This window comes from Apodemus sylvaticus, chromosome X (assembly GCF_947179515.1).
Source record: "Apodemus sylvaticus chromosome X, mApoSyl1.1, whole genome shotgun sequence".
NCBI lineage: Eukaryota > Metazoa > Chordata > Mammalia > Rodentia > Muridae > Apodemus > Apodemus sylvaticus.
This window is the reverse complement of record NC_067495.1, coordinates 4,550,820-4,565,577: the sequence shown is the minus strand read 5'-3', so window position 1 is coordinate 4,565,577 and position 14,758 is coordinate 4,550,820. Positions and strand designations below refer to the sequence as shown.

The 14,758-nt window shown below is 38.5% G+C and overlaps 1 protein-coding gene across 1 annotated transcript in view; it reads right to left on the bottom strand.

The window, feature by feature from the left end:
* Positions 1 to 709: 709 nt before the first annotated feature.
* The window catches only part of Maob (monoamine oxidase B), a 102,828-nt gene continuing 88,779 nt past the window's right edge, over positions 710 to 14,758 (bottom strand). The window contains exons 10-15 of the mRNA XM_052171269.1: positions 13,917 to 13,970; positions 10,602 to 10,659; positions 8,660 to 8,757; positions 3,769 to 3,880; positions 2,641 to 2,703; positions 710 to 1,640 (exon numbers count right to left, since the gene is read on the bottom strand). Of these exons, the coding sequence (XP_052027229.1) occupies positions 1,488 to 1,640; positions 2,641 to 2,703; positions 3,769 to 3,880; positions 8,660 to 8,757; positions 10,602 to 10,659; positions 13,917 to 13,970 (538 nt within the window). The 3' untranslated portion in view covers positions 710 to 1,487. The remainder of the gene's footprint in view (positions 1,641 to 2,640; positions 2,704 to 3,768; positions 3,881 to 8,659; positions 8,758 to 10,601; positions 10,660 to 13,916; positions 13,971 to 14,758) is intronic.

Here is a 14,758-nt window from a genome sequence, read left to right as displayed (position 1 = left end):
CCTCTACTAGTTTTATTTAGTCTTTGTTTAGGATGAAGCCCAGATCTGTGGTCTGAAGCTTAAGTGTTCCACCACTGAGCTACTACTTTATCCCCAGCAGCACAGTTAAAAACAGATTCAGAAAACCCCAAAGAAATAGCAATTCTTAACAGGTACTTTATTTTCCTCATTTCGTTGCTAAAGTTCCCATAAAACCATGCATGTGAATACCATTGTAAGAGCAGAAACACTATTATTTATTAATCCTGTGAGTCAAGAAGGATGAATTATTTAAAATAATGACCTCATTTTAAAAGTAGTTCAGATAGGACTTAATGAACTGTGACCTTATATTTTGCAATTAGTGGGTTTACCTAGTAAAGAGCACCATACTGATAAGAAATATCAAAGGCCAATTTAAGTATTATATTTGCTTTAAAAGGTTACAGTTCTTGCATGTTAGTGTCTATTTTTTTTTTTACAGATTTTTGCTGGAGATAAAAGCAAGGATATCCTACATAATCCTTACTTAATACTTTTAAGTCACTTACCAAGTGTTTATACATGTGATCCCATGATGGATCACATCATCAAAATGCACATAATATCTAGGCTCTGAGAAAGTGCTCACTAAATGCTTTCACCTCACAGTCATATACCTAATACTGACTCTTGATTTGGCCTGTCAAAACCTTGAAAGTCATCACCCAAAAAGAAGAGACAGCAAACATATGGTCAAACAGCTTTATTGTTAATTACTTAAGCATGTCTTAATCTTTGAATGGAAGCAAACTAGATGATACAAAAAGAAATAACAAAGACAAGACCCCCACTCTCAAGAAAAATTAGAATCAGCTAGCAATGCTGTACAAAACAGCAAGACTAGAGGATATATACTGAGTAACACAATACCAGTTAATATAGAGTAAATCCACAAGAACAACCATCAGTAACTATGGCATAAAGTGGAGGAGGATCATAAGGGAATGAACCTTGGGAGGTGAGAAAAGCATCATCTTGTGTTACAGTCACTCAAATACCAGTAGCTTAGTGTGGTCTGGTGTGATTAGGGTTTACCTTTGTTGCATTTGGTTTATTTAACTCTAAAGTAGACAATGAGCTATAGTATCTAATGGCTTCCAGTTCTAACAAGACAGGATTCTAGGTATAATGGCAAAGAACTTGATATAAGTGAGGACATAAAACACCAGCTGAAAGATAAGCACAAAGCCATAGGGTTTTGGAAAAAACTGTGTGCATGGGGCACGTAGGTTGTGAGAGAGCAAGAGACAAGCCTGTGTTACTGTTCTAAACATTCAGAGGGCAGGAAAGTTGGAAATGAGTGGACCACTGTAAGGGATGCTAACAGACAGCCAAAATGGAGAACAAGTTATTGTGCTTTCTCACTCCATATTCTCTTTGTCTTTGCAAGCTTATCTCAACTCCTTCGTGAAGCCTTTGTGACACACTTAATGAGAAGCCTGTGGATTTGGTTCTAAAGCCCATCTTTAGAAACGTACAAGCAGGCCCCTTTTGTGTGCCAGGAAACCAAGAGCTGTTGCTGACAAGATGGTGGTCAATCCAATCAGTTTTAGCAGGCCTGGTACAGAAGGCAGGTGTCGCTCCAGGAAGGTGCTGGTAATGGGCTGTGCAGGGACATCCTGGGTTCAGAGAACATTTGTGTCAGAAGAAGGTTGTGCATGTTATTCCAGAAATGACCTCTGTAGTATCACCCCCTCTCCTGGCCCATTATGTCAAGTTGCTAGCCTTTCTGCAGCTTCTAGGCTAAGACAGTTCCACCTTCCATATTTTCTCTCAGCATATCCTCTGTCAGAATTGTATTTAGGGGTTATCTGTCTTCTCATCTTAAAAACTGCCATTCTTAGACCACAGTGGCCCAGGTGCATCATAAAGATTTCTTCAAGGGGATTAACACCCTCCCCAACACACACACAGCCCACCATCCCATTTCTAGCAGATGCACTAGAGCAGTCATTTTGGACTGTCACTAGCCTGTTTGGCTTCAGGCTTAAAAGGATAGTGGAGTAACTGACCTTTTAGTTTCCCAGTCTCTATTATTCCATCTTCTATACATCCTTCCTACAAGTCAGATAAATTGCCTAGTTTTATTGCAAAAATGTAATGGAAATGATTTTAAATGTGGTCCATTTTGTTGCACCCCTTTCTTCTGGATAGAAGATAATAAACTCGCTTTTCCTTCCTCTTGTTGAGAATCATTAAGGAAGATCATTCAATAGATATTGTTTGAGTTCTTACTTTTAAGGGTGGACTTTTTTCTTTTATTCTCCTCTCTTTCTTTTCGTTGCTTCTTGTGGTGTTAGACATCAAAGCAAGGATTCTGCCATTGAGCTATGTCTCGTCTCCCACTGATTTTTTAAAATATATCTAGAGCTCTCTGGGAAATATTTCCTTACCACCAAACATCCTATTCTTCTTATTAATTTGCAAGAGATGTAGCAATAATGTAGCAATACAAATGTATCAAAGTTCACCTGAATCTGTGAGTCCTAAGTCATGTAATTTACTTAGACCTCTATGCACGGAATCATGAGGAAAAGGTATGTGGATATATACAAGTGTGTTCTTGGGAGCAATCATTCTTAGAGTAAGGACATGTAAAATCTGTGAAATATAGCTTACCACAGATTCTGGTTCTGGCTGCCAAATTTCATCTTCTGGAATCTTGCCAATGGCATGAAGAATCTGAAATGAAAGATTACTTTGCTATTACAAACAGCAAAACAAATATTACCTTTCTTTAATTCTTAAAAAAAAAAAAAAGAATGCCTCGTGGGACATCCATCAACAATGTCAGGTAAAGGGCAGAGAACTTTGACTTTTAAAAGCCCCTCCTCTAAGATCTTTTATTTATTCTATAAAAGATCTCAACTATTAGTTTCATCATAAATGTTAGTACTTGTGAGCGTAACTTAATAGTAGTGAGAATAGGAGACATGCCAACAATAACAAAAAAGAATAAAAGTGAATTTTGAATGTAGTAGAACTATTTTTGACTCTATAATATCAAACATAGGTCATCTTTTTTTAAAAAAAAATTAAAGTATGTATGCATATGTGTGCTTGCCTGAGTTTTTATGTAAGTGCACAAGGTACTTGAATGAAGCTTTGGAGACCAAAAGAGGGCACCAGATACCCAAAAACTGAGTGCTGGAAACAAAGACTCGCAGGAGCAGCAAGTCTCTTAACTGCTGAGCCACTTTCCAGATCTTCTATTTTTAAAGATCAGTTATATTTGTAATTATGTGCATATGTGCATGTGTGTTTGCATGCGTGTATGTGTGTGTGTGTGTGTGTGTGTGTGTGTTTGTGTGTGTGTGTGTGTGTGATATGTATAGATGTCCTCTGAGTTCAGAAGATGGTATTGCATTCCCTGGAAGTGAAGGGACAGGCAGTTTTGAGCTTCCTATAGGATCCTGGGAACCAAACTCAGGTCTTTTGAACGAGTGAGAAGTGCTTTTAACTGCTGAACCCTTGTTCCAGTCCCATCATCTCTTAAGTACAGTTAAGTTCTGACCTCCTCAAGTCCCACACACTTCAGGTAAAATATTAGATATTTTCATTATTCTGTTAAGGTGTAAACCTTAAACTATACCCAAAACTGCTATTATAATGTTTCCTGGGTCTTTAGAGGGGAATATGGTGTGTGTGTGTTTGTGTGTTTGTGTGTGATACCAAGATCTCATCTTTGAGCTGTTTATCAAGCTTTGTGTGCCCTACTTCACCACTGCCCATAACCCTGGGCCCTACCTCTCTGGCAGCTCTCTCCCCAGCTTCCACAGCCCCCTCCATGTAGCCACTCCAGTGTGACGCTGTCTCGGTGCCTGCAAAAAAAATCTTGCCCACTGGCTGGCGTAGAACCCTGGGAACAAAAAACAGAGCAGTAAGTGACACTGCACAAGACCAGAAATGAGTTCTTATATGAGGACCAAGGCCAGTTGTCTTTTTCAGGTTCAAAACATCTAGGAGGACACGGACAATGTAGGATAATGCTCCTCAGGTTTCTCTGGCTCTTGTGTCATCTCTGTCATGGGCATAATGGAACAAAAGCTGAAGTTCATGTGCACACTCCTCTACCAAGAGCTAACAGGAAAAGGAGCTAAAATCAATGGGGGTAAAATACATATTTGACTCATCTCTATAAAGTGAGGGACTGAATAAGCCCAGTCATGTATGGATCCCTTTATACAAGGAAGGTGATACATGCTTCTGATTTCCTAGTTATTCTACCATTGAACTTGACAGTTTCTTCTTGCCATGCTTTGCCCGCCTCATATGTTTTTGTAGTTATTTCTTTTGGTTTTGTATGATACAAGATGGAGCCTAAGGCTTTATGTATGCTATGCATGTGCTCCACTACTGGACCACATCTTTAACCCTTAACTATCTCTTAAATGGATGGTCTAATGATTTTAAGATTCCATTAATGGTACTGAAGAAATAAGTGAGTCTTATGGTTTCATTGCCTACCATCCACTGGGGTTCAGAACTATTGCTAAATTAAAAATTTGTTGGGTGCCAGCTCTTCAAAGTTCATTACTCCTTACTGTAACCACAATACTATTATTTGTACTTCCCAGAGGTGAATATAGAGCTTAATTGTGGTGGACACTGAAATGAACCACCTAGAATGGAGGACTTTTTTGTTGGTAGTAGTCCTTCCAAAAGGTGATATTCTGATGCTGGTGCTCTTTGGAGGTAAGTATTACAACTGGCGAAATTACCTCATGCCTGCTTCTAACACCATCTACATTTAGTGACTGTCTAGTATAAATAAGCTTTTAAAGATGTAAGCCCCAAATTCCAACATGAGACCATTTAGAAGGACCATTCTACTTTCAGAGTTTGTCATGAGGTCAGTTAGTACTTTTATTGGAACTGTATTACTACCTGGTTTTCCCATTCTTGCTTCTTTCTTCTCTCTTCCATGATGCTAATACTAAGGATGTAGTCTGATGGATTGTCTACTGATTGCTTCAGTGTCTGCACCCCTAGGACCTAACCAACAACAAAGCTGAAGTGATTTTTCTCTAGTCTACATTCAGCAAGTGACAGAGTTAGTATTTGAAGCCAGGTGATCAAAGAACTAATTTAGTCTTGGTCACCTTACTACATGTCATTTCTGTGCTACATTCTATTTTTCAAGAACTCCACAACAGTGCTACTAGTTAACATCTCATATTACATATAAACAGACAGACTCAGAGAAATGTGCAGTGACTCAGCAAGAGCCATAGTGCTAGAAAACAGGAGAGCTAGCATTTGAAATATTTCTAGCAGATGTCAACATCTCTATTTTTATCTTCTCTGTGTTGCCTGATATATTACCATCACCAGTTTCCAGAATGCTCCCATACTAAGCAAAGGGATAGAAGGTTCCTAGGCACTTAGCCTATAAAGGCAGTCCACTATCATGCTTGCAAAGACACCATAAAGGAAGTACTATCCAGAGCCATTTTCAGCCTATTTTAGCCTACCATGATCAGAAAAGGGATATCCAGCATTCAGAACAATGCTTATGTTAATTAACACTTCTCCCTTCTGGGCATGTCTGCAAAAGTTTCCAAGGAATGGTTGATCATGTAGGCTCTATTAATGGATTGACAATGAGAACAGACTATTGCAAGGTGGGTCTATTAGATAAAATATGTCACTGGGAGTGTGTCTATGGGGGCTATATATCACCCTGACCCCTTCTTATTGCTGCTCTGCTCTGCATCCTGCCTTTTATGATGTGATGTGTTCTAATGCACTATCCACACTATTATAGATAGATAATCTCTAAATCCTAAGGGGGAGAGGAAAACAAATTATTTTTGTCAAGTATTTGGTCCTTCTGGAAAAAAGCTAATTCTTACAATTTGGTATATTTTTGGGCCTCTTACAGGAAAACTTAACAATTTTACTTGAATCGATATGTTTTATTTAACCCAAATTTATCATAGCCATACAAAAAGCAGAGGAATATAAGAAAATATAGAGTATTGGTGAAATTATTATAATACATGGAATCATCTGTAATTATTGGGAGTCAAAGGGCATTCAAGAGTGTTTCCAGAGTCAGAAGGTGGGTTTACCCGCTCCATACTTGTTAAACCACAAAGCATTTTAGCATATGCTCACTTTTTACAACAGATGGAACTGCCATTTGGAGACCTGGTAGAGGGGTACAGTGGCCAAAACCTTGTAAAGATTGGAAGACTAAGACATAGGGAACTAACCATGCTAACAATTGTATATAAAAATGTATCAGGTAAGAATTAAACTGAGAGACTGTCCAGTGGAGATGAGAATGTGAATGAGCAGTTAGTGTATGCAATAAAGATGGAGGGAGAGACTATTATACAGGAGACCTCATCATGCACCCTCATGAATTATGTGGTTTACTGCCTAATTGTGGGAAATACAATTTATGCTAACTACAACAGAAATCTCTTAAGAAACATGTATTCAGTTCTTTACTAAAGTTGGTCTATTTGTTTTTGTCCTCAGTCTTCTAGCTGGAAGCAGTACACATGTGAATACATGAAGGGCCCTCACAACAAAACTCACTGCAGTATCCCAGGTGTCCTGGCCTTGCAGAGCCAGGGAAATCTATGATACAGTCTCTACTTTGCCTGGGGGGTTCTGCCATTAGGTCATTCTGTGTCTTAATTTCTTACATTATGACATGAAACCTAGTATGAAACTTGTCCATGATAGGGGACAAAAGTGAAAGGCATTGTCTTGTCACCTTGTGTGGTGGGATTGTTCTTACATCTCACATTTAGTCCACGAAACTGATAAATTAAGGGTTCTTTGTGCTCCTCACCCCACAGTCATTTGCCTGATTTTCTATGAACTGAGCATAGAGCTTAGCACTCAACTGTCAGATATCAAGTGACACTATATTCGGAATTTAAAACAAAACTCAAGCCTAGACTGATATAGTGGCTAAAAGATAAAGTTTTATAACCTTTAATATGTGGTATGGCACAAAGGGTCTTTCAGATCTTCCTAGTTCAATCCTTGCCATTTTATTCAATTAAAAGTTTTTATTATGTGAATGTGAGTGCAGATGCCCACAGAAGTCGGGAGATCCCTAGGAGCTGGAGTTACACGGTGTTGTGAGATGCCTGATGCAGGTGTTGGCAACTGAACTCAGATCCTCTGCAAAAGTACTAAGTGCTCATAACTCTTGAGTCACCTCTCCATGCCTGATTCTTCTCATTCTGTCATCAATATCACCTATATCCCTGTCACACTTAGCTTTGCCCAACACCATATAAGAACTTGCAAATTCTAAACTATGGCTTTTTCCATAACATTCTACCTAGACTGCATTCCCAGTGAAGCTTCTCTGTCCCCTACTGCCTGATATGAAGCCAATGCACAGTTCACTAAGGGGAGCCTGTATTTCCATTGGTCCCCAGAATATCGTTATGCCCCTTAACTAAAGCACTAGCCCTCACATTTTAATACTTAATTTTTTATGTTCTATCCTTCCTTTGCTTCCCACCATTGCATCCAACACTATCAACTCCTTGGCAAGGAGTCATAACCTTGACATTGACATTTTTAGGAGTGGTCAGCAAGTTGACACTTATCCAAAATATAATCAATGAAACCATTACTAGTGATTTCATCTACACTCAGCTCATTAGGTCTCTATCTGAAAAGTAACCTGTTGACCCAGAAGCATATAGGGTATTTGTAGGTAGATAGGGACTGTGTCACCCAGAGTCTTCAATCATCATTTGATAAGCTGGTTTGGACCCTTCTTCCACAGGTTTTCATGGAGAGCTGATCAGTGGTCTTCATCCCAGTAACACCCAATGTTGCACTCTCAACACCCTTTCCTTACCTCTCCCATTTTAGTTTAGTGTTGCTAGAAGTGCCCTGATAATGGTCATTCAGTTGTGCCTTGCTATTGTCATCAGATACATTGAACTTAGCACCAGTGACTCACACTTGGATACACAATGCTGTGAGTGCTAAAAAGCCTGTGAACTCTGAAGGGGTGAGTCATATCATGTGTTAGAAACAGAATAAAGTTGCTAAAGAATAACTCAGGCTAGGATCACATTCTCTTGTGTTTCGCATCCATGTGCTAAGGAAAGTAAAATACAACAACAAATGACTAAATAGGTGATTGGTAGGATAAAACAAGGAACTCAATCCCTTTCTTGCCTGGTTTAGAATTGACTTTGATTTTACAGAGCCATGCCCACACTGATACAGAGGTGTTCTTGAGGAAGTTTCCTGAGTTCTAGACTCAGTTTTAGTATAGTCTACTGGCAGTCTGAATAAATCCTCTGGCTATCTAAAGTGTTCCTTATGTGTCAACTTTCTTCAGTTATGTTGACTGAGTTTGATTCTCTAGAGAAATGAAGAACGGAAATATCACAATGGTGCAGCACTGTCACTTCCTTTGTGACTTATTAGCTTCCTTTGTAACTTATTAGCTTCAAAGGAAATTCTGAAGATGCTTTCTGGTATTGACAAGAAAGCAAAAACCAGGGAGAAATGCAGTAACCTATGTGGAACTTGGCTTCAATTGCAGGGGCTTTTGGTCACAGCTCAGCACACTTTTAGTTATCAAACATGTCTTGTTTGAATGTGTGCCAGCCCTGGATGTGTTGGTGCAGTGATTAGGTAGTACCTTCCATACTGGGTCAAGATGCCTGGAGGGAAGTAGGTTGTGTAGCAGCCCCCGGAATACTGCTCCTCACACCAATTCTTCTCTTCATAATGGACTGGCTGTTAAGGCAGAGGGAAAAAAAACTTGAGAAAGAGGCAGAAGAGGTTATTTTGTCTATTGCATATAGGGCACATAACTAGTAGATTTCATTACAGAGAACCAGTTGTAGCTGTCTGTCAGAATTTACAGGGCAGTGCTTCCAAGTTTCCCTGCTTCCTATAACTGAAACCCCTTGTAGAAAATGGTATAGTATTTGTCTATAACCTCTGCATATCCTCCTGTAGGCTTTAAATTACCTCTGGATCATTTATGTTTCATAATGCAATATAAATGCCATGCAAAAACTGATTACACTGATTCTTTGGTGCATGTGTGATTTTTTTCTTCCAAAAATTTTGTTGAACCTCTACTTACAGAGGGTTGATTATACTTCTGAAATAGGGCCATAATAGCCTGATGTTTCTGAAGACAGGTCTTTGGGCAGGAAAATGCTTTCAATATAAACTTGGATAAATTCAGACCTTAGAAAGTTTTTTTTTTTCATTCAGCACATGCATGTATCAATTTTTTTGAGACAAAGTCTTGTTATGTAGCATAATGGCCTGCGATTCTTGATCCTCCTCTGATGCTTCCATCCTGCAAGTACTGAGATTATGAAAATACACCACTATTTCTGGACATAGACAGTAATTATCGATTTCCATGCTCACTTTGTTTTTTATCTATCAGAAAATTTTAGTGTCTAATGGTTTTTGAGAAAAAGTTTTTAAATGATATATAATTTACAAGAATGGTTGTCTAAGAAACAAAAGCAGAAGTGTGTATCTGTGAAAAAAATGATGGTGAGTTTCATGTTTTGATAGGGGTGAGCTTTGCTGAAGGTGGAATGGTTTTCATAGTATGTACTCACTTTGGAGGGATGGTAGGACTTGTAAAACAACCATTGGTCTAGAAAATACATTTTAGCGATCAACAGGCTGTATTTTAGCTGAGAGATTTACAAAATTTGATCTCCTTATAAAAACAACGGCCAGAGTTAAAGCTCAGTGATAGAAAACATGCCTAGCATGTCAGCACCCTATGCTCAGTTCTACACAGGGGTGGGAGGAACCAAAAAGGAATATCCTAAACAGGAAGTTTATCACTAATCATCATTTTGAGAAGAGAAAATTGATATAGCAAAAATTTAAAACTAGGCTTTGAAATATGTTTTGTTAAAAAAATTATGATCATATAGCTGATTTTGCATCCTATTTACGAAGTGTGAGGTCCTGCCTAGATGGTGAAGGACCCTGGGTCCTTTCTGGTATTATCATTATTATCACACTGTATTCTGTCATCTAAGGGCTGATAATGCTTCCTGATTATCCTTCATTGGCTCTGTGGCCTTTCTCTTTCATTTCTCCCTCCTCCAAGGAATTTATTCCACTCACACAGCAAACACCAAAGCCCCAATGAAGTAAGTGACTTTCTTTGTACAAAAAGCACACAAGGACAGAAACAACACTCACTGTTCCATCATCAGAAATGTCTCATCAATATCCTTCGAAGAGACTTTCACAAATGAAAACTTATCCCTTTTGGGGAAATTCTGTATGTGACATTTTCCATTCAACCTCTTCATACAGTGCTTGAGAACATTAATTACCGACTGCTGTCACCCATGAGCTTGATCTAGGGACAGTTCGGAATTCACGGACAAAAGAAGCACTATCTGCAGCAGAGTGAAACACTTTCTAGAACCATTTATGCACCAACTCTACATGTACAGACCTTTCTGAGAATATAATGGGGAAAGATAAGATGTAGGGTCTTTTCAACATGAACTGAGCCCATCCCTGAGATCCCTTTCAGGGCAAAGGAGGCCTCTTCTCACTGGGCAAAGACCGAGAAACATTCTTACCTGAAGAGCTTCTGGGGAGTTCAGAACTTTCGCATATAGCTCACAAAGCTTCCTCAGTCTGTACAACAGAAAAATAAAATGTTGTAATGATAAAAATGAAGCTTAAAGGAAGTAAGGGGAAGGGAAAGAGGGAAGCACCTATTCTTTGAAAGAAAGGTCTCTGGATACCATTGCTTCCACTTTGACCTTTCAGGATAACTAATTATGGTTTTGCTTTTCTTGAGATGCTTTGCTTCTAATGTAGCCCAGGCTTGCTTGGCATTCTCAATCTTCCTGCCTCAGCCTTTCATGTGACATGATTACAAGCAAGAGTGCCCATATCCAGCTTCATTTTAATTTTTGAAAAGACAAGAATTTGATCTATTTCTAATGCCTTAAAACCATGAGCTCACAAATAGGAATGTAGCAAGACTGTCACTAAACCTTTAGGAAAGAAAGTATCAACTTTGAAAAGACAGTCTCAGTTTCCACTCCTGACTCTTGACTCAGAAAGGAAGATGATAGTAATCTGTGTTTCCCAAGCCTTCCAAGGGTTTCTTAAATTTAAAAACTGCCAATATAAAGTTCATAGCCCAATAAGAGTTCTGCTCTTAAGTCTAGTGGAAGAATTGGAAGTAAGTCAACTGTTATAATTAGTCACTTAAGATGAATCTAGCCACTGATATATTTATATTCCTATAAATAAGCATAGCTGTTTCAATATTGGCCCGTATAGGTTAGGAATGCACAAGGGGATCTTAAACATAATGTATAGCTTGACCAATTCATTTTAAAAGTAGTGTTACTGTAGACTGGAGTGTTGGTCCAGGGGTTAAGAGAAATGGCTGCTCTTACAGAGGACCCGAGTTCAGTCCTCAGCATCCATGTGGCAGCTCACAGCAGGTTGTTGTTCCTGTCCCAAGGCATCTAATACACTCTTCTGGCATCAGCAGGCACTAAGCATGGCATGCATATTGTGCACAGACATGCATGCAGACAAAATACCCATATGCATAAAAATAAATATCTTTCTAAAATAAAATACTGTTTTACACCTAGGGACTCTTTCTACAAGCAAGAGGATAAAGGTGCTCAATGTCTTCTGCTCCTCTTTTTCTCTGGAATAGCATGGCACAGACAGATGAATGGTAGCAGAGTGAAGATATGCAGTTAGCTCCAGAAATAGAATGAAGTATGTACGGAGGATGAGAATTCAGGAAGGTGGGCATTTTAAGCTCTTGGAGAAGAAACTGATAATTCAAAAATATAGCTGCCCAGGAAAGAGAAACGCTGACCATTCACTTCTTTGTGAAAAATATATTTCCATTAATTATTTGATAATTTCATACATGCATACAATACATTTTGATCATTTCCATTCCCCAGATTCTCCCATTAACTCTTTCCATAGACACTCCCTATCCCCTCTTTTTCAAACAGAACCCACCAAGTCCAATTTTTGCTACCTATATATTCATGGGTGTGGGGGTCATCCACCACACCATACTCAGTTTACAAGAGTCTACATCATTAAAGAAAACTGATGAACCCTCCCTTAGATCCATCAATAAGTCTTTGGTTAGAAGGAAGTCCTCATGAGTACCTCTACTCTCTGTGGCATTACCTCTTACATCAAAATATACATTAGGAAAAGAAAAGATTTTCAGATAGTAGATGAATCCAGAGATGGACAAGGCGATGCATGCCTGTAATTTCAGCACTTGGGAGATGGAGGCAGGAAGATTGTGAGTTAGAGGCAAGTCTGGGCTACATAGTAAGTCAGTGGACAGCTTGAATAGGCAGCAACTCATCCACTCTCATTACTATCACCCAAAAGCAGTGGAAGAACAGATAATTAAAAATACATATCTTAGAGGACTGGAGAAATAGATTGGCAGTTAAGAGTGTATTAGCTCTTTGGAGGACCCATTTTCAGTTCCTAGCATCAACATTGGATAGTTCATAGCTGCCTATAAATTCAGCTCTAGGGATATTCAACATTTCTGGCTTTCAAGGGCACCTGCACTCTCTCTATTTGTCTCTGTCTCTGTCATCTCTGTCTCTGTCTGTCTGTCTGTCTGTCTGTCTCTCTCTCTCTCTCTCTCTCTCTCTCTCTCTCACACACACACACACACATATGCACATACTCATGCAATACATACATATACACACACATGCCACATACACCTAAAAATAAAATCTAAATAAAAGATGAAGCAAAAACAATATAGTGAAATAGGATTTTTTCTATGTATGAAAGATCATTTATTAAACTATTAGAATGAATAATCCTGACTACATGAAAGGTGTTGTTACAGTATATGATGTTCTAATCTATGAATATGATCAAAAATACAACTTGAGAAAAGATTTGTTCAAGGCATTGAAGAGTCAGCAGTGAGTCAGTCAGATAACACTTCCTAACCTTCATGGATTATATTCCATTGGGGACATTTGAAATCTATGGCCCAGTCAGACTTCCACATCTCAGGCCATGCTCCAAGGTGGAATGGGTTATGGAGGAACATGTTATGCAGACTAAAATAATGCACTGTAAAGTCATTTGGGCTTTGAGTCATTAAATGTGTTATCAGTTGTGCAAGTATACGTATTTGGCAGTGGTGGATACAAATTGCTAGGAGAGATAGCATCCAGAAAAATTAGTCTCTGCACCTATAACCTGTAATTGCTATGCATCATTTATGTAATACTGCCTAACCTAGCAATTTGTCTACTTAATACTCTCCTTCATAAGTAAATGTTCAGCTCTTGCCTTATATCCATTTTCATAATGTTCATAGTTCTTAGCATAATGTGTTGTGCATAATAATTCAGTAAGTATTAATTTGAATATTTGGTTCTTATGTAATAAGCATTGTGACATATAAGAGAACTTTATCATTAACCTAACAGATACATCACATTAGCAATACACATATTACGAGGTATTCTGTATGCTAAAATGTTAATAAACATCAAACAGCAAGCAAACAGTGAAGAAGAAGAAGAAGAAGAAGAAGAAGAAGAAGAAGAAGAAGAAGAAGAAGAAGAAGAAGAAGAAGAAGAAGAAGAGGAGGAGGAGGAGGAGGAGGAGGAGGAGGAGGAGGAGGAGGAGGAAGAGGAGGAGGAAGAGGAAAGAGTGGAAAGAAAGAGGTTACTTACTTGAGAACTCTACTTTCCCTATTATGTGTGTTTTGCTCTAAAAAAAAAAATCTTCCTATCAACTAAACAATGGAGGGAGTAATAAAAGGAAGAAAGGGGGGATGGGAAGGGAGAGATGGGGGAAGGAAGGAAGAGGAGAGGGAAAGAAGGAAGAAGGAAAGAATATTTTGTTACCTTTCTTCTTTGGTAAGGCGTACCAGTTTTCTAGCTTTGTGAGCAAGGATAAATCTAAAATATACAAACAAGAAAAAGACAGTAGTTTAATACTTTCACTTTATTTCTATGCTATACATGCCCTGTTTACTATGCAAGGAAACCACCTCTATACTGACTTAATGTTCATAGTGTCCCTGTTTCAATGTCCCATTCTTGTCACTGAGGAGCACTTTCTGGCTTTGGGAGATCAAGGGAGTCAAAGTAAATGACTGGTCATGACTTCTCCTAGGTTAGTATGACAAAAGATCTATTGCCCTCCTCCAGGCATAGTGACCAAGAGACTAGAGTCCCAAAAGCTCACTTAAGGCTGTGTCTGAGCAATAGTAGGCATGAGAAGCGGTAGAGCCTTTCAGAATATTTTGAATCATGGGGGAATTCAAAGGATTAATATGGTTTCAGTGACAATGCATTGCTCTTTGGGAGAGTGGGTTATTTTAAATAACAAGTTTGGCTTCTGTGCCTATGTCCTTGCTTCCTCTTGGCTGTTTTTGAAGCAGCACAAGGCCCTCATCAGAATCCCAGTAAATATTAATTTCATGCTCTTAGATTAGAACTGTGAGGTACAATGAGCATCTTCTCATAAGGTCCTCAGCCTTAAGAACTCTGCTATAGCAACAGAAAACATAGAAACCAACATGGAAAATATTCCGTTTAGTATCAGTCGATCATGTAAAGATGGCTGTAAAACATATACTGATATACGAAGATGAAGTAGAAAATTAACATAAAAATTTAAATGTTATTGGTATTTGACATATACATATTTATTGTTTAAAAAAGAAGCAATAAGAATACTCCTA